The following is a 21,194-nucleotide window of genomic DNA, read 5'->3' as shown; positions in this document are numbered from 1 at the left end:
TTACCATCATCTCCAAGTGTAATCGCAGTGCCACTACCATTATCTCTCGCCTCAAGACCGGCTACACAAGACCAATCAAGTTTAGCAATGGCATAAAAGTCTTCCCCACCTGCAAAATCTGTAACATCGAGGAAGCATCACCAATGCATTTGCTAAACTGTATGAATATTTCCAAGTATGAACTCTATAACAACCCAGAAAAGGTGCTGTATAAAATACATGAACCTATGATCTGGTGTAATAATACCATGGGATAATAAAAAAAAAGAAAAAGAAAAAGGAATTAAAGCTTTTTAGTTGTTTAGTTTTATTGTAATATGTTTTTATCTTATTAATCTTAGGGTTCTGTTAATTTGTTTGTATAGAAGGAAAGCAATACTTCTGCACTTATCCTGATCTTTCTTATGGAATGGCATGTTTTTTTTTTTTTTTTCCTATAATTTTTTCTATTGTTATTCTACAATTTTTGGAAATGCCGTGAGACCCTGCAGTCGAGATTAAATTAAGGAATTGTAACTGCTTAGAGGATATAGTTAACCGGCTGAGCTGTCGCGGAGCTAAGTTGCTGGAAAAAGAGCGATAAAACCTATATCTATTTTGCAATTTTCTCGTTAAATTTTAAAGATTTATCTACTAACGTCAAGGATGTCTACTTCTGGGGATTTTGGCAACCCTCTTCGGAAATTCAAGCTTGTATTTTTAGGAGAGCAGAGCGGTAAGTTAATGTCATAATACTGTCGTTCACTGACATTGCATTTGGTGCAGGGTGTTCACTGCTGTTAGCTCTTTAATGTCTTGAATTCAGTTTTCGATTGCGAAAAAGAAAAAAAAAAGAGGGGGTGAGAATTTGGGAGTACATCCAGTTTCGTTATTTATTTCGACTTATGCTCTAGTAGCTAAAATATTTTATTAGTATTCGTTATATTTCTACAAATTTTAAGACACTTGGAGAGATTTCCTTTTTTTTTCTTTTCTTTTCTTTTTTCCAAGGAGGTATTCACTCTCGAGATTCATTGGCTCATCAAACTCGCTAGTTTATTTTGTAAATAGACAACTACTGTTGCGTATACTTATGTGTATGTAGTTCTGTATACATGAAATTCTCCCATACTCGCACAATTGCAATAAGAATGATATATATATATATATATATATATATATATATATATATATATATATATATACACACACACACCACGAAGCGCAAAGCGAAATAGCATAGTGGGTGGGGACAATCGCTAACATTCGGTTTTATTGACTTCATTCCTACTAGTATTAAAATATCTCGTCCAGTATTTAGAATTACAATTAAGCAAAATTTTGTAATTGATTTCTTAATAAATGTTAGTTATTTTTCCCTGTTAAACGTTAATTTGCGATTATTGTTAATCAATAAATGGGATAATTATATGTTCTCTACAGGTTATTTATTGATGATCCTTATTGCAATAAATATATTTAAATATATAATATGTAGTATATATCGCATAGAGGGTATTTAATAACAAAACAAAAAAAAACACACCTGCAAATAGCATGACAATATATGGCTTCTGTTGTAAAATGTGAAAAATGAAGTATTTTTAACTGCGATAATCTCACTTAAATATACACATCAGTCTTCAGTACGGCAAAGGGGAAAGAAAAAAAAAACTATTTTACATGAACATAATTTAACGTGAACTAATATTTCGGAACAGTTTACATGAATATTTTACACGGCTTTAAATCATTCCAAGGAAATATTTTGAATATAATTTCTGTTTATACGCTGTCGGAAGATCGTTAAAGTAGTTTATTTTTTTCACCCCGCCCATCGTACGAATGCACTATAGGTTTACAACCTTTCGTTGTGGGTGGGACTCAAAAAGTACTTGTTAGTCTTGTTTATTTTCTACATTTTTAAAATGTTAAAATACTAGGATAAAGACTAGCAGTGTATTTCCTCTTTGACATTGACAGATGTTTAGTTGAGAATGCTTTTATCTTATTTATTAATATTTGTTAAATAATTAAAGTATAGATGTATTATGTTTTTATGTGTATTGAAATTCAGTCCTTAGGTTTGTCATGTGTCTTACATATTGCAAGTTTGCCTGTAAAAACCTATATTTTCCATTATAGATACCAGAATGTTTTATATAAACAACCAAAGATTTATAGCTTGATTTTGCATATTTATTAGGTGCAAATTTGTCATTTGATAAAATCTTTATTAGGTTTGAAATTGAAATATTTTTAATGAAACAAATACGTTTGGTTGGCTAATTAATATTAACAGGTCTTAATTGTATTTTCAAGATCTTGAATTTATGAAATTTGTTCTGTCAGTCAAAAATCAATCATCACTACCAGTGAAATCACTTTGAGTACTGTGCCACATTTCATTCCATCTGATTTCTTCTGATTATGAAGATGGGTGGATGTAGGTAATTCCGAAATGCTCTAAACATCCATGACTTCAGACTTAATTTCCATATTCAAATTTCCGTAGCTATTGTATTAATGAAATTAAAAAAAATTCATGCAGCCGGACTGAAAATAATTTACTAAATTAAATATTTATATGCCAATGGTTTGCCAACTGAAGGTAGCATTATCAAAGACACTTGTAAAACACACTCACTCAGCAAAGACCTCAGAATGAAATAACCTTAAGCTGAAGGAGTCTTTAAAGAGGCTTGGATAATGCTCAAAACATACCTCTTAAAGCTTACCTGGCAAAATGTGTAAATATTTAATTTAGTTAGTATATTATTATTTTTTCCCTCCCCATTCCATTTACATTTATACTAGAAACTTCAACACTGATCAACTTCAGGCTTGCGCTTGATGTTGTTGGAGACTCCATTTCAGTTCTGAAAAAGACTTAGCTTTTTTTTAATTTGATTTTTGATGTTAAATCATTTTGGATTCTTATATTTAATACTCTTTGTAGTACTTTTAATGTAATTATGACTGTTTGGTGTCAGTTGGTTTATCAGTTGTTTGCCTAATTTTGTGTAAAATAGATATCTGTACTTAACCTGGAAAGGAAACAGCTTCTAAATAATCAACTGCTTATACTTATTATAGTGTCTGCCTTCCAATCCCCAGAATGAGATTCATGATCTGATATATATATTATTTAATTTTTCCCAATTATATTTGCCATTATTAGCTTCTATAGGATCTAATATTTGCTTATCTTTTGAGAAACTGGCAGCAAATCCTGCCAGTTTCTCATTGGTTTTTTCATAGGTACATCCTATGAAAAAATATTCTACCTAGTTAAGTGGTATAAAAATCCACTTTTTGTAAATAAGATAATGTACAAATAAAATGTTTGTAGAAAAAATGCATCATTTAAAAATGGCCACTTAACATTAAATATTTACATTTTCAAGTGGTTGATTAGTTGGTATAATGAGGTATTCAAATATGGCAGAAATTTTACATTTAAACGACCTTTTCCATGTGGAATTATGGATAAATATAGTAGAGAATGCTTCTAATTACTTTTAAAGTTTATATTTCAACAGTATTGCCAAGCACTGTCAAATCATAATTTTTTGTTAATGAGTTTATGATTATAAATGGACTGCAGATGTTACAACATGCATCTTTTGATTATTGTAAGATAAAAAGTGAGTAGAATTTTGAATAACAGTGTCAAAAAGTTTCATGTCTCAATAGTATTTTCTATTCTCCAAACTTTGCTGTACACTTTTTTAAATCACTTATTCCACTAGTGTTTATCCTGTCACTCTAAAATTAGCCCATAGCTAATCATATCACAAAAAAGGAATGAAATCTATACAATTATCAGTTTCTAGTTCTCACTTGAATTCTTTTTTTTCAAAGTAAGTTAAACTCCATCGATGAAGAACTTTCTGTCTGTTATTGTCCACTAGGACCAGTACTGGAAAGGTTTCAAAATGTCTTGCCATCTCCATGTCATTTGAGGTCTGGCACATAGGACTTCTGAGCAAACTTCTGTCTGTTCTTTGTTGTTACAACATTTTGCAGTTACATATTTTCTTGGCTTTCTTGCCTATTCATTGCATGTAAGGATACATTACTTCTAATCCTCACATTTTGGTATAATAAATTTAGTTTAAATCCTTTATCCAAGTGTGAGCAAACAAAGTTTGTGCCTGAAAATATCTTCAGGACTGGGGTTAGATAGTACAACACTGGGCACTCGTAGCAAAGGTGGACCAAGCTAACATCACTCCTATCTCAGTATCTCCCATAATACAAAAACACATCTCCTTGCGGATATGTATAATGTTATGCATTAAGGGAAGGCCACTACCCAGACTAGTTTCAACCTTTATTGAGGTCTCTTCAGTGGGAGCCAGGCCCAGAAGTGGAGATACTAGGCAGAAGCAATGGCAAGGTCATCTTTACCTATAGGAGTTGCCAAAAGGTGGCACACCTTTTGGCAACTCCTGGCTCCCACTGAAGAGACCTCAATAAAGGTTGAAACTAGTCTGGGTAGTGGTCCTTCCCTTAATGCATAACCTTATACATATCTGCAAGGAGATGTGTTTTGTATTATGGGAGATACTAAGATAGGAGTGATGTTAGCTTGGTCCACCTTTGCTACAGGTTGCCCGATGTTGTACTATCTTACCCCAGTCCTGAAGATATTTTCAGGCGCAAACTTTGTTTGCTCACACTTGGATAAAGTATTAAACTAAATTTATTATAGTCTAACCAAGTGAAAAATAAACTTTCAACATCTTTCTCTAAATCCAGAGCAATTTAATAAAAAGGTGGCCACCTTTTGGCAACTCCTGTAGATAAAGATGACCTCTCCATTGCTTCTGCCTGGTATCTCCGCTTCTGGGCCTGGCTCCCACTGAAGAGACCTCAACAAAGGTTGAAACTAGTCTGGATAGTGGCCCTTCTCTTAATGCACAACATTATACATATCCACAAGGAGATGTGTTTTGCATTATGAGAGATAGTGAGATTGGCTTGGCCCACCTTTGCTACGGGGTGTCCGGTGTTATACTATCTTACCCCAGTCCTGAAGATATTTTCAGGTGCAAACTTTGTTTGTTCACACTTGGATAAAGGATTAAACTAAATTTATTATACTCTAACCAAGTGAAAAATAAACTTTCAACATCACATTTTGGTATCTGTGTTGGAGAGGAGTATCTTCAGGTTCTCTTCTTTCACTTTTGTTCTCTACTCTATATATAGATGCCACAGATTGGGAGAGTGATCATGAGGTTTTGACATGGAGAGTGGCTAGCCAGGTACATGTTTCACAGAACAGGAGAGTTGAGTGGAATTACATAGCAGCAGATTAATAATAAATTATGGTTGGTGATATACAGTGGCTTGATCAGTTGAAAGAAAGAGAAATCAGTAGTGCTTGAGTCTTGGTCTGAAATCAATTACTTATGGCAGTGTCAGATTGTATTAAGGTTCTGAAAATAGAGTAGGAGTGAAATGGATGACTCATGGAATTATGCAGGAGCTTCTGAGAATGTTATGGAGGAAATATAAAGAACAGGGTGTCCCTCAGCATCATGAGTATAGGGTACAGGCTAGGAAGGCAATGAGTATTTAGGAGAGAATTCGTATATGAAAAGAGTTTGGCTGAAGCAGTAATGCAAAAAACCCTAGAGAATTCTAGTCATGTTTCTAGTAAAAGAGTGAATATGGAAAACTGAATTTAGTTGCTGGAGATGGAACATGAGTTACTTCGCTGAAGATATAGTGGAAATGTTCAATGTTTATTTCATGTAAGGGGCTAAGAGTAGTGTTGAATAGGAAAGACAGAAGACTTGAAAATTCAAGGATGAGAAGTGTTTAGAATATTAAATAACCTTGATGTTATAAAGGGACTCTGGGATCGAAGGGGATGTCGCCATGTATATTTCAGGACTGTGTGAAAGAGCTGGAAATGCCCTTGACTTGATTGTTCAACATAAGTCTGGCAATGGGAATACTTCCAGAATACTGGAAAGAAGGTGAAAATAGTGCCACTGCATAAAGAATAATCCATATCAGTATTGTCAAATTATAGACCAGTGTATTCCAAGTGTAATGAAGATGTTACAGGGGCTGGTTAAAAATTTTTAACCAGCAAAATTTTAAAACTCCAAAAGACCTTAATATAATGATAGATCTATATCATGAAAGCAGAAAAGTTAGTCTAAAAATAAACAGAATGTAATAGAAATATTATATTTCTATTATAATAATATCTAACAATAATAGAAAATAATTTCTTGGTAAGAGTCTGTTCGTATACGTATTTAGGTCATCTCATTGATCTAAACTGTGGACTCCTTCAAAATGAAATAAATAGAAGAGTTCAACTTGCCTGGAGTGCATTCAAAAAAAGTGAAAAGCATTTTTCAAAACAATGATGCCCCACTCTGTTTAAAAAGGAAAACATTTAACCAGTGTATACTTTGTCATCACATATGGTTGTTGAACTTGGTCTCTAACAAAAGCACTAACAAATAAACTAGCAACAACTCAAAGAAAACTGGAGAGGCTGATGCTAGGCATTACATTAAAAGATAAGAAGCCAGACTTGTATCACTGACATCATTCTTCACCACAAGCGACTAAAATGGAAATGGGCTGGACATCTATCCAGAAAAGAAGATGAGTGATGGATCACCATACTGATGAACTGGATTCCAAAAGAAGGGAAACAAGGCCAAGGACATCCTAAAAGAAGGTGGAGTGATGAATTGTCAAATTTTGTTGGGAAAAATTGGTCCACCATTGCCAAGAACAGAGAAAGGTGGAAGGAACTGAAGGCAGTCTTCGTCCAGCAGTGGCTGGACTGATAGGAGCCAGTGAGTTGATCATTGAGGTGCAGTGTGTCCCAAAAAAGGAAGGTGCTGAGTGAGGGTTCCATAGAGTTCTGTTCTGAGATCACTGTTGTTTAACTTTTATATATCAGTGATATAGTTCATGGTGTGAAAGAAGATATTAATTTTTTTTTTTGCTGATGATGCTAAATTAGGAAGAACAATGTCTCCAAGTTCTGGTATGTTGTCACAAGAAAATTTGAATAGGTTTGGGCTGAAGAATGAGAATATCATTTCACTACTATTGGATATAAAGAAATGTGCTGTAGCCAGAGAAGATGGAATGAGGTTTATCTTATTGGAGGAACTTTGCTTTAGGAGATGGAGGATACAAGTAATTTGGGGATCTTGGCAGATAGGGAACTGAAGTTAAGGAGATACATTGCAAACGTTGTAAGAGTTACCTAGAAAATTTCTGTTATAATGCAAAGAATGTTAACATTTACAGATAAGGTGGTGATAATTCCACTGTATAAGGTGCTAATCATATCTCATTACCAATATAGCCAGATCTGATCACCTGGCCATATTGGTAATAAGGAAACATTGAAGAGTTGTAGTGGGGGGGGGGTTGTCTATCATTTTCGAACTGTTTCTAGTTCTTTTACATAGTTATTGCAGTTTTCTCTGTGTAGGGTTCTGATTTCCCTTTTAGCTATGGCATTCTTTCTTTTATAATGTAGTATTTTCAGCTGTATCAGAAGATACCATTTTCTATAAGTTTTTGTTCTCTTAATTTTTCAGTTTTCTCCTGTTTCTGATGCTCCTTATTCTGTGCTGTTTTTTTTTTTTTCTCCCCATAGGGTTGTCATATGGTTACTTTCTTTGTTGCATATATTCTTCCTTTTTTATTATTTTTGTTTCTCTCTATCTCTAGTAAATATTCTTTTAATTTTCTTTGTATAGTTTCTAAATTTTTTTTTCCTTGTAACAGTTCCATTTTAAGACTTTTTTTCCCCTCTTGAAGTTATTGATGTTTCCAATACCTGCATAATGATCTGTATCTAAATTTAGACTTATTTTATAAACTCGGACACCTGTTATTAGGTTTAGTTTGTGTTATGTAATCAATTAATTCAAGGCTTCTTTCTTCCCATGTGTATTTGTCCTTTATTCCAATAAAAGGAATATGCTCTTTTCAAATTATTGAATAGGACAAAGTCAGTCAGCCCATTCTTATGTTGATGTTGTTCCCAATATTGCCAGTAGTCTTTTATTAGTTGTTTACCTATTCTTGCATTTAGATCATCTAACGGATTTAACTTTAGTGTTCTGATTATTTTCTTTCTTATTCCCATAAATATTTATTCAGTTGACTCCCTACCATACTAACTTGCTAATTCAGTTGTTTCCATATTTAATTTGCCATCCTCACTAATAATTGTGCCTAAATTGCTACAATATTTTTCTTGTTCTTTGGGTTCATCATTCAGAATGTAGTTTTCATTTTTCCTGCCTGTTTTCATAGTTTGTCTCTTTTTATTCCGAAATTTCATGCCAAATTTATTACAGCAATTCAGTTTATTTAGGAATTCTGTAGAGTTGTAGTGGTTTATAAATTTATATAATACTAGGGGGCTCTGGTGCCCAACCCCCTGTGTTCCAGACCGGTAGGCTGGTTCTCGAATTCTGGTGACTCGAAAGGGGGATCCCTCCACCACCACGACACCTAACCCCTGGGTTCCGGACCAGTAGGCTGGTTCTTGAATTCTGATGACTAATTTTGAAAACTCAAAAGAGGGTACAGCACCCCCCATGGCATCTATGCCCCCCCCCCCCCACCGAGTTCCAAACCGGTAGGCCAGTTCTCCTTGAATTCTGATGACTCGAAAGGAGGTTCCCCTGGCACCTACGGCGCCCAACCCCCGCGTTCCGGACCGGTAGGCCGGTTCTCCTTGAATTCTGCTGACTCAAAAGGGGGTTTTGGCACCTATGGTGCCCAACTCCCTGAGTTCCAGACTGATAGGTCAGTTCTCCCTTGAGTTTCAAATAACTTGGAAAAAATGTGGCAGAAAAACGTTATACAAAAAGGCTTATCGTTTTATATATATAGGGTAGATTTATACATCTGCATAACAGAAAAAGGCTGATATTAACACTGTGTTAATCTCAGTTGGATTAACACTCATCATGGCTTTCTCATGGAAAAAAATATTTCTGATAGAGAAAGTTCATATGTCAAAAATGAATTCTTTAACAGTAAAAAATATTTCTGATAGAGAAAGTTCATATGTCAAAAATAAATTCTTTAACAGTCCGTATATTATGGACCTAATATACGGTCCGTAATATTAGTGCACTGTCATTTATGAACCTTCCCTATTTGTAATAGTTCTGGTTTTGATTTTTTCTTCAAGGTTGATTTTGATGATATAGTCAAAATCCAAATCTCGAGCATCCGTCGCTCAGTGGGTATAAACGAAGCCCTTTGGTTAGAAAGAACTGGGTTCGATTCCTGTCAATGACATGAGGAATCTTTATCTGGTCTCTTCGACTAAAGGTGAGTTAGCCGGTCTCATATGGAAGCAGAGGGTTTTTTCTCCCAGAAACTTGGGTTTTTTGTTCCTAAGAACAGGCAAACTGGCCCCATGAACACACCCTGCTACAGTCAAAAAATCCCCCCCCCCCCCGTGGTAGGCTAGTTGGGAATTGTACTAATGAAAGTTGCATGAAATGTAACACACAGACCCCTCATTAGAAATGGCATAAATGTGGAGAGGAAGAAGTTGAAATGCAAATCTCATTTTTATTGGTTGGGCTGGTCAACTTATAGCCCATTCGTATTGTGAATGGGCAAGAAAGAAATTGTTCATATTTCACTTGAAGAGAGATGGATTGTATTCCTTGGGAAACATAAATTAAGAGACTGTTCCAGAAGGCAGTAGAATTGATAACGAAGAGAAATCTGTTCTGCAGGTTTGGAGTTGAACTGTAAAAGAGTGTTGATTAGCTGCTTGACCTGAAGTTTGTGTTGATTTGTGCATTTCAAGGTTTGCCTACAGCAGTACATTGCAAGAAATGCAATGTACTGCTGTGATCAGTGAGATCCTATATTGGATTGGCAGTTAGCTGCAAAGATTGAGATATAGAAGAAAGAGGTTGGGCAAAAGAACAGTCTTTTTTGTTTGGCCCAGCATTAATTCCATAGTTAGTAAGGAACTATTCATAATCCTATAATAAATTTAGTTTAATCCTTTATCCAAGTGTGAGCAAACAAAGTTTGCGCCTGAAAGTATCTTCAGGACTGGGGTCAGGTGGTACAACACCCGGGCAACTCATTGCAAAACACTTGGATAAAGGATTAAACTAAATTTATTATACTCTAACCAAGTGAAAAAATAAACTTTCAACATCTTTCTCTAAATCCAGAGTAATTTATTAAAAAAGGGTGGCACACCATTTGGCAACTCCTATAGGTGGAGATGAGCTGCGAATGCTTCTGCCTGGTATCTCAGCTTGGGCCTTGCTCCCACTGAAGAGACCTCAATAAAGGTCGAAACTAGTCTGGGTAGTGGCCCTTCCCTTAATGCATAACATTAGGCATATCCGCAAGGAGATGTTTTGCATTATAGGAGATACTGAGACAGGAGTGTTGGTAGCTTGCTCCACCTTTGCAACGAGTTGCCCTGGTGTTGTACCACCTGACCCCAGTCCTGAAGATACTTTCAGGCGCAAACTTTGTTTGCTCACACTTGGATAAAGGATTAAACTAAATTTATTATACTCTAACCAAGTGAAAAAATAAACTTTCAATATTCATAATCCTGGTGAGCCAGTTACAGAAATCAGGGCAGAAGGCAAGGGAAGAGGAGGGCAGATTAAATGATGGGTGCTTACTCAATAAACCTTTGTGCTAGACTTTTGCCAATGAGGCTTTTGCATATACACATATGCAAAAGCCCCATTGGCAAATATCAAGGCTAAGTGGTTAGTTTTGATGTTTGTCAAATTTTTCCATAGTATTTGTCCAGAGATTGGGTGATGTAAGTGAACAGATTCTCTGATTGACAGTGACAGCCCATATTGGTTGTTATAGAAGTTGAGTACTGATGATTCTTTCCATTACTTTTCCAAGAACTGAGATGAGTGAAATTGGTGGTTTGAAGGTAAAGGTTTGTCGCACTTCTTAGGAACGGGTTGTATGTTGCCTAATTCTCAGACTGGGATAGATACCAGTGGAATAAGAGTGCATAAAAAGACAACAGAGATAATCAATTCTGGTGCACAAAACTCTGGAACAATTGGGAGAATGCCCTCAGGACCAGGAGACTTCTTGATATCCAATTTGGACAAAATTTTTCTGATCTTGTTCTGGCAAAAGGTCTCATGGGATGTTAAGCACGTGAAATAATTAGGGGACATTTACCAAGATCATCTCAAGAATTCAAAAGAGAAGTAGAAAACCAGAGGTTGGCTTTTTCTGTGAGTTAAATGGAACCATTTAGATGTAAAATAGTGGTAGTAGTAGTGTTGGGCAAAACTTATGGCAGTAGCTAAAGATAAAAGCAGAGTTGCCATTTGGACAAGATGCAAATTTTCTGCTTTTATCTTTTCTTTCATGCTTACGCAGTGATCAGAATATATTACGAAAATTATGGATACAACTACCATGTTAGAGTAAAACTTTAGTTTAATATAAACCAAAATATACACTCGATGTTTTGACCTTCACATTAAAGTCATCTTCTGGAGTATACATATATACAAAGAAACAAGCTGCACTACTACATGGCATGCTAAAGCTACTGATCAACCATTAAAACTATTTGTCTGATCTCTGATGCTAAAAAAAAAAAAAAAACCTCACTACATCAAAGCTAGAGTACAGTTATTATTATCTATTAGGTTACAAAATTAAATTAAGTTAGAGAGTAATAACATTTTCATACAGAAAATAATAGATAAATAAATAAACAAAAAAAATGTATAAGTATATACAGGGTGTTCGGGATAAATTTGACAGTTTCGTAAGGAGAAAGAAAATCTTCTTTGTATCTATTAAATTTAATGAATTGACAAAAAAACATTACAGGCAGAGTTAATTACAATACTATCAACAAGATTTACTCAAAATAACCACCATTAGCATCGATCACAGCTTCAATTCTGCTTCGGAACCTCGAACAAGCTGATGCTACAGTCTCCCTGGGAAGGGCCGCAAAAACTGTTTTAATTTTATCCATTAACTGGGCTTTTGTATTACTGGAAGTGCGATTGGTGTCTTTTTCAACTGCGCCCCATACAAAATAATCCATGGGGTTAAGGTCTGGGGAGTTTGGAGGCCAAACATTTGGACTGGTGAAGTCGTAGAAATTTTCAGACAACCATTTTTGACTTTTCCCAGAGGTGTGGCAAGGGGCCGAATCCTGCTGCCATACATACGGCCTACCATTGGCTACCCTTGTTATCCAGGGCTTGACTACAGTTAGCAACTCCACGAACAAAGCCCGAATTCCAATGCCAGGGTTCTTCAACACCTGTTCCTGCAGATTTGCGAGGAATTCTGCTGTACGAACGCAATCAGATCGTCTGCTAGGGATCTTTCTTCTTGCTACATCCTCGTAGTCACCATTGCAAGTCTCTAGTTCATGCCTGATTGTTTTTACTGTATTCAGGGAGCATTGGGCAGCAGTCGTAATATCCTTATTTTGATGGCGGGCACGAATCATCATGATACAAGTTATTCTCTTCCATGATTCAGGTGGGTTCCAGCTATCCATCCTTTCTTACATCTTGTATATGAATGAAGAAGGGTCCAAACTTTTAAATGAAGAGAAGTGTGTGTTAATACATGTAACTTACGGAAAAATATAATTAATTATAAATATGTCAAATTTATCCCGAACACCCTGTATATATAAATTGTAACTGGTATGGATAGTGGCCAATAAAAAATGAAAATTGCAATTTTCATTTTTTTCCTTCTTTATTACTGATCTCCTTCCTTTGTATCTGTTCTGAATATTTCTCTTGGAAACACAATTTATAAACAGATAAAGGGTACCTCTATAGGTTCTGCCCCACTATGCACCAATTTTTTGTTGTGGTATATTTAAAAAACAAGTTCTTGACTCAGCCCCTCTCAAACCTTCTGTTTGGTTAAGATATGTTCATGACGTGTTGTCTATTTGGCATCATGGTCCAGATGCATTCCTCTTTTCTCTCTCTCACCTCAAATAGCCTTCACCTTAGAATCATTTGCCACAGAAAAGAAACTAATAATAGCTTAGCCTTTAGACACCTTGGTAACATTGCCTTCCCAGTGGTAATCTGTCCTTTTCAGTATACAAGAAGCCCTGCCCACACAGGTAAATATGTTCAGAAAATTTCCCCATCACTCCCCTCTCAACAATTATTAAAATACTACAAAAGTATTATAAAAACACTAACCAATAGAGCTTACAACTTTTGTTCTAATGAGTCCTGTCTTACAGCAGAACTTAATCATATACACCACATCTTAGCTAATTGCCACAGTTCCTAGTATCAAAAAAATAATCACTCTTTCAGAATATTTTAGTAATGCTATCATCATCCTCTATGGTGGAGGAGGACTTGAGGATGAAGAACTTGGATGTGGCTATAGCCCAAGACAGGAAGTTGTGGAGGAGACTCACCACAAACAGCGACCCTACTTAAGTGGGAAAAGCTGCAGAAGAAGATGATTATCATCCTCTATGTCTGAGGTATATTTCAGAAAAAAGTAGCCCAAGTCTTAAAGAAATAAATCTCTTCACAGCTTTTAAGTCACACCAAAAGCCTGCTGCTTTTATATGTTCTACTGAAGATCAGCTTCCTCCTCTCTCTCTGTGTGTGGAGTATATAAAGTGCCCTGTTCTTGTAAGTTGGCCTACTATGGATCAGCCAAGATCCACATGGAAGAACAAAAAATACATCTACAGTGATGACTATAGTCAATTGAGTTTTGCTAACAATGCTTTAGATACATCTCATAGAATCAATTGGAAAAAGACTGCCATGCCCCTTTGCAGTAAATTTAGAAGAGAAAGACTATTTTTGGAATCTGCAGCTGTTCTCAGAAATCAGCCTAATTTAAATACATATGGTTGCATTAAATCTCCCAAAATATGACCAACACTAATAATTTGAGATCCCAGTTTACATCCTAGGCTGCCAACATGTGCCCACAGAGGGTGCTCCACCTAGTTAGAAATCTTGTCTTCTTTCGTCCATGTGTTTCACTTAGTTGGTGTTTCTATTGAGTGTGTGTTACAAGTCTCATATTGCAATCCCTGATGATGTATCAGTGACAGATGAAATATTAGAAGAGTTAAAATATTTTTAATCCTTACCCAGTGCAGCTTCACTCCATTAAGCTTCTAATATGAGTTTCTCTCAGCACTTCAGCCTTAAGACACGGATTCTTATAAGTCTGCTGTTATAAGTCCAATCCTGGATTTTTAGACCTTGCTAATATCTAATAAATTTAGTTTAATCCATTATCCAAGTGTGAGCAAACAAAGTTTGTGCCTGAAAGTATCTTCAGGACTGAGGTAAGGTGGTAACTCGGGGCAACTCCTTGCAAAGGTGGAGCAAGCTGACATCACTCCTATCTCAGTATCTCCCCTTAATGCAAAACACATCTCCTTGCAGATATCTCCTACTGAAGAGACCTCAATAAAGGTCGAAACTAGTCTGGGTAGTGGCCCTTCCCTTAATGCATAGCATTAGACATATCTGCAAGGAGATGTGTTTTGCATTAAGGGGAGATACTGAGATAGGAGTCATGTTAGCTTGCTCCACCTTTGCAAGGAGTTGCCCTGGTGTTGTACCACTTTACCTCAGTCCTGACGATACTTTCAGGCACAAACTTTGTTTGCTCACACTTGGATAATGGATTAAACTAAATTTATTATATTCTAACCAAGTGAAAAATAAACTTTCAACTTGCTAACATCTCAATTACCGTGACCACCACTTCACATACAGATAGTTGGTAATATTAATGGTTAGCCATGACACTTCCTTTGCATAATGTACAGTTTTACTTTGAGTAAAACTGTACATTATGCAGTTTAACTGTAAAGTAAAACTGTACATTATGCAGTTTAACTGTAAAGTAAAACTGTACATAATGTACAGTTTTACTTTGGAACCTTCTCACTTACAGTGCTCTTGTTAAAAGCTATCATAAACTTGCTAACTCCTGAATATTCCCTTAAAACATGTAATTATATATTATCATCATTGTATGTTTTAATTCTTATCCAGTTATTGAATTTACTTAGTGCTGTTCTTGTTATTTAGCTATTTCATCCTTAATGAATTATTTGTATTTAAGTGTTTCATCCTTAATGAATAATAATAATACTGGTAAGTACCTGCTAGATTTGTGCTCAGGACATGAACTAGTTATTACTAATGCCATGTTCTAACATAAAAATCTGCACAAATTCATTCACATGGAGAGAAGATGCAAGGAATAAGAAAAGTGTCAATTATATATTTGGTTTAATCCTTTATCCAAGTGTAAGCAAACCAAGTTTGTGACTGAAGTATTTTCAGGACTGGGGAAACTCGTGGCAAAGGTGGAGTAAGTTCTGATCACTTGCCTTAATATCTCCCATAATGCAAAGCACATCTCCTTGCAGACATGTATAATGCTATGCATTAAGGAAAAGGTTACTACCCAGACCAGTTTCGACCTTTATTGAGGTCTCATCAGTGGGAGCCAGACCCAGAGGTGGAAGTAATGGAGAAGTCATATTTCCATTTAAGAGTTGCCAAAAGGTGGCACACCTTATTATTAAAATTCTCTGGATTAGAGATGGTTGATGGAAGTTTTTTCACTTGGCTATGCTACCAATTATGTATTTGGTTTATATTTATCCAAGTGTAAGCAAACAAAGTTTGCGTTTCAAGTATTTTCAGGAAGTATTTTCAGGTCCTGAAAATTCTTGAGGTGCAAACTTTGTTTGCTTACACTTGGATAAAGGATTAAACCAAATATATGATTGGTAGCATAGCCAAGTGATAAAACTTCCATCAACTATCTCTAATCCAGAGAATTTTAGTAAGGTTTGACACCTTTTGGCAACTCATATGGAAATATGATTTCTCCATTACTTCCACCTTAGTATCACCCCCCCCCTCTAGGTCTGGCTCCCACTGATGAGACTTCAGGTGTAAACTTTGTATGCTAAAGGATAAAGGATTACCAAAGATATCTTTGGTAGCATAGCCAAGTGAAAAAACTTCCATCAAGAAAAGTGTCATTGACTATGTTGTTGTCGACAGTAATGTTTTCCCACTGGTTCAGGACACAAGAGTATACTGGTATACTGAGGATTTTAAATAGAAAGTGATCACCATTTATTGTTGAACAGGATAAAATTGAATTTCATATTGAAAAGAAGAACATATAAGAAAGTTTTAAAGCGAATAAAAGTTGAGCAGCTCTCAGATGTGAACTGTAGACTAAAGTACACAAACATTATTCAAGAAAAAATGAAAGTTTGGGAACAGGAACCAAACATTGGAGGTTCAGTGGCAGATCCTGAAGAAAACTTAGTTTTCTTCAGGATTTGAGCATGTGGTGAGGTAACAAGGATAGTAAAATCAGCTCTCCATGGTGGACTCAGGAAGTTTAAGAGGCAGTAAAGGAAAAGAAAGCATGTCTAAAGTTCCTGGCAAGTAAGTCAGCTTGTGCTCTTAGGGAATACAGAAAAAAAAATATATATATAAGCAAAGAGTTATGTAAAATTAGCTATACAAAAGTCATGGAAAGACTTCATGGTAAGAACATAGAAAATAAATATCAGGAAGGTAGTAAAATATTCTGGAGGCTATTGAAAAATTTCAGAAATGGAGAAAAGTGTATACTTTAAAAGGAATTAGAAATAAGGAGAACATGAAAACTGAAGATAAAGATATTCTTGATATATGCAATACTTCTTCTCCCTTCTATGTGTTAGGTCTACTGTTCTGTTACAGAGCTATCTTAAACCCTTCTTAGTTGTAACCATCCTGAGGATAAGGTGACTAGCCCTATGCCTCTCAGTATATTCTATGGCTGTAGCTACATGTGTTCACGGAGCTGGTTTGCCTGCTTGCAGGATGGAAGAAAAAAAACCCAGATAAACTGGGGAGAAAACTCTGCTGTCCATGCTCAAGACTGGCTAACTTGGCTATGTCTGAGAAAGATCATTTCTCAGACATAGCATCTGTATGCAGTAATTACTTTGAAGGATTGCTGAATTAAACAAGTGGTGACAGCATTGTGGTAGAAAACACTCAACAGGAATGCCATCCAGAATATGTATCTTCACTTGAAGTAGAAAAAGCTATCACAAAACTGAAATGTGGGAAAGCAGCTGGAGGAGATATTTGACCAGAAATTCTAAAACATGGAAATATAAAAGTTATACAGTGGCTGCATTACATAATTCAGAAGGCCTGGTCACAGAGTCGAATTCCAGATGATTTCAGTAGAGTGCTCATAGTACCCATCTATAAAAAAGGGAATAAAGCTGAATGTGAGAATTAGAGAAATTTCTCTACTGAATGTTCCTGGTAAGCTTTATGTAAGTATTTGTGAGAAATGGCTAAAAGAATTGTGGAGAAGCTTGGAGAAGAACAAGCTGGGTTTCGGCTAAAGAGGTTGTCAGGATCAGATTTTCACTTTAAGACAAATAGTTGAGAAATCATGGGAATATAACAAGGATCAGTATAGTTTTGTAGATCTGGAAAAGGCATATGACGTCTCTATTTGAGTTGTAAATCTGCATTTAGCAATGAAGGAGGTACAGGAAGGTGGTTTGATGTTAAGTCAGATGTGTGACAATGGTGTACATTATTCTTCTGTTATTCTTCATCTATGGATCACATTATGAAGGAAAGTGGTATTAAATCTGATATCAAAATTGGAGATGTTAATCTCAACTTTTTACTTTATGCAGATGATGTTATACTTCTAAATAAATCCTGGACAAGTATTCAGGATTCCCTGACCAAATTGAATAACTGCTGTAATAAATTTAGTATGAAAATCAGCATTAAAAAGACAATGAATATAATCAGAAACATTGAAAATATTAACTGCATCCTGAGAACAAGTAAAACATTCCAGCTATTTAGGCACAATTTTTAGTGAAGATTGCAAATTAAATTTGGAAATAGACAGCAGAATTACTAAAGCTGGTATGATAGGATGTCAATTGAAAAAAAAAAATGGAATATGAGAGAGATTTAGCCAAAACACTAATTCTCTCTCTTATTCCATATAAGAGAGAGAATTAGTCAAAACACTAAACTAGCTGTAAACAAGACAGTGTTCAAACCAATTTTAACTTGTGGATCTGAGAGTTATTTAGAAATAAAACTGTTGATCAAAGACTGGATACCACAGATATCAGTCCTGAGAAAGATTTGGGGACTGAACAGATGGCAATATCATATTAAAAAAGAGGATATTATGAAAGAACTTGACATTGTTAGCATCCAGGATTGTGTTAGCAGAGCTAATCTTAGGTGATATGTCCACTTAAACAGACTGCGAGAGGAAAGATTAGCTAAACAAGTGTTCTTTGCGATAATGGCAGGAAAACGTCCCAGAGAAAAAATACCAAGATGTAGGTGGATTGATATAGTAAAAAGTGTCTTAGAAGACAGAAATATTCTACAGTTCTGTGCATGGCAGAAAAAGGTGAATTCATTCCGATAATAAACAATGTGTTTCATGGGATGAGTGTTTATTATTACACGTTGGAAATTAGCTTTTCTTTTATGAAAATTCTAGTTTTTAACGTGGTAACTATTTTGCTTGTATAACAGTTGGAAAATTTTACATAAAAAACAAGTGATTTCGCATGTTGGTGACAAATTCGTACATCACCTTATTCCTTTCTCCCCTTCAACATGAATTGACTCTTCTTGGCACTGTACCAGCTAGGGTTCTAGCAACTGTGGGCAGACTATAACAGGTTATTCTGGAGGAAAATTGTTGATAGGAATTTAGTAATGATGTAACTGTTCATGTAGTACTATTATAAGATCCTGTACACTCTCTGAGGGTATATGTCAGGAATTTGGTGATGATGAATTGTTTGTTAAATACTTCAGCATTCTCTTCTGCAATGTTCTACCATTTCTGTTAACTCGTATCTCCTCATAATCATTCTTTAATTACTAGCTGCATATCAAACAACTCTTTCCAGGATTTTTGTTGTCTTGATCAGTTAAGTGCTTCTCACACTATATTTTTCCCCTTACCAACTGTTTCACCTTCCTGATCTGCTTTTTATATTCTTCATGCGACTCAGTCTCATACCTTACAATGCTTCCATAATGCTTTCTTATATATGTCGGACTGGTTGGCCGAGTGGTTAGTGTATCTATTCTCCAGTCGAAAGGCTGCCGGTTCAAATCCCACCATGGGCATGAATGTTTGATTGTCTGTGAAAATACTACTGGTGGTGGTGGGCAATAGATGCCGTTGGTGTAGGTGATATGATTCGCTGTAGTTGGTGGATACAGAGACAAAGAGTTGTAGAGTAGGTGCCCTTTCTTGATGAGTCTTTGGGCTCCTTGGAGGTGTCACATAATAATATTGCCTGCTTAGTCCATAATTTATTTTATATCAGTAATTTTTCTCTCATCATACATAAGAGAGAAGACTGTTCCATAAGACAGCAAGGAATGAATGAATGGAGAAAGATTTTATTCTCCAAGTTTGAAATTGAACTACGAGGGGGGAGTCCGGAAAGTTCTGATAAACACCTTCAACAAAAATGATATTAAAGCAACTGATATAACCACAAGAAAGAACATAAGAGGATAAAAGAACATAAGTTACCTTCATAACTCTGCTACTAGTATGTTCTTGCTTGTGTATCAGCTGCTTTAATATCATTTTTGTTCTAGGTGTTTATCAGAACTTTCCAGACCTCCCCCCTCTCGTATGTTATGATATAGAACAGCTGCTGAACATCTTTTAACAGAATTAGAAGAGAGCAGGGGAATTACTGATGCTGAGTGTGATGAAGTATCCATGAAAATATATGTACAAATGCAAATAGCAAAAACAATCTGTGAAAGAGAGTGGAACAAATTGTTGAGATAGGACTGGATGTTAAACAATGTGATTGCTCTCTTCTATACGGAATCAAGTATTTTTTAGGTGTTCTTAGGCACTATTACCAAATGTAAAAACTATATTCAGTGGTTAGATGGATTTGCGATTTATGTAGGATTAATAACTGTTTAGAGGTAAAGTATTACCGTATATGAAAGAGAGAACCTAAATTTTTTGAATGTTGTCTTTAGATATTTGCAATATGCTTATGCCAGCAGTCATTTGATATCAGAATAATCCTGAGAAGAGAAAAACTCATCAGAGATTTGTGTGTTGTCAAAAGTGGGACTAGAAGAGTTTTGTTATAAATAACAGGATTGAGTTTAAATTTAAATTAAGGTTATCAGAACTCCATTAAAGAAGATCCTAATGTAGGATTATAGAGTGTGATCTGGAAATGTTATTGTGTGGTGGAAGGCTTATCGAATGAGATATGCATAAGTTTAGTGGGCTGTCATCAACATGGGCCTCCCAAAAGAAAAAGGAAAAAACACTAGACAATTTTCCGAAAATCTTTTCCTAATTAAACTTCATTTTTTTTATTTATGTTGTGTCGTGTCTCCTATTTCTGTACTACTTATGAATTAGAGGTCACATAAGGTGGGAATACCTTATAACTCTTGGGAATCATGGCCACTGTGAACTCAAGGCAAATGAAGTAGTGCTCAAGCGGACTGAGCGCTACTTCGTTTGCCCGAGCCATGCCAGAGGAGATCACGGGTATCATGTAGTGGCGATCACTGCAGATGCTCGGTCATAGGTCATATGCAATGCATTGTGTGTATTCTCAAATCATCAACTCTGCCCCCCCCCCCCGATGAAATCCTGAGTGCACCACTGACTCTGACATAGTATATAAAAGCAAACATGCACAAATCCACCTTTGAGATGAACAGTGTAAATTGAGTTTCTGTTAGGAAAAATTCTGTGATTTTACAGATTGGAGATGGAAATGAACATAGAGATTAGGGCTATGACCACACACATTTGTCAAGTGAATCTGGAAGTCCGTAAGCAGTTTACCTTTCATTTAATCTATTAATCTTTACTCGACTTTTTATAGTTGTTTTGAATTGAAATTAGGAGGAACATAAAAATTCCAGTATTGGCTTGCTTACTAAGCTGTACACATGGAAAATTTCACCCACCTCCTCTGCAAATTGTAGCCTTGGCAGTCTTCCAACAATCTTCCACTTGCACTCATTCAGGTACATCTGGCAGAATAATATCAGCAATGTTATTTGCCAGATGATCTGGTAACTTCCTAAAGC

The 21,194-nt window shown here is 35.7% G+C and overlaps 1 protein-coding gene across 2 annotated transcripts in view; it reads left to right on the top strand.

Annotated features, from left to right (window-relative positions):
• The first annotated feature begins 542 nt into the window (after positions 1-542).
• The window catches only part of Rab6 (RAS oncogene family member Rab6), a 316,080-nt gene continuing 295,428 nt past the window's right edge, over positions 543-21,194 (top strand). For both annotated transcript variants that reach the window (XM_090414199.1, XM_090414198.1), the window contains exon 1: positions 543-715. In XM_090414199.1, coding sequence (XP_090270325.1) covers positions 646-715 — 70 coding nt within the window. In that variant the 5' untranslated portion in view covers positions 543-645. The remainder of the gene's footprint in view (positions 716-21,194) is intronic.

The sequence above is a fragment of the Typopeltis vanoorti genome, chromosome 24 (genome assembly GCF_054136105.1).
Source record: "Typopeltis vanoorti isolate ZY-2024b chromosome 24, IOZ_Tvanoo_1.0, whole genome shotgun sequence".
NCBI lineage: Eukaryota > Metazoa > Arthropoda > Arachnida > Uropygi > Thelyphonidae > Typopeltis > Typopeltis vanoorti.
Note: the sequence above shows the minus strand (reverse complement) of the source record. Positions and strands in the feature narration are given on the sequence as shown.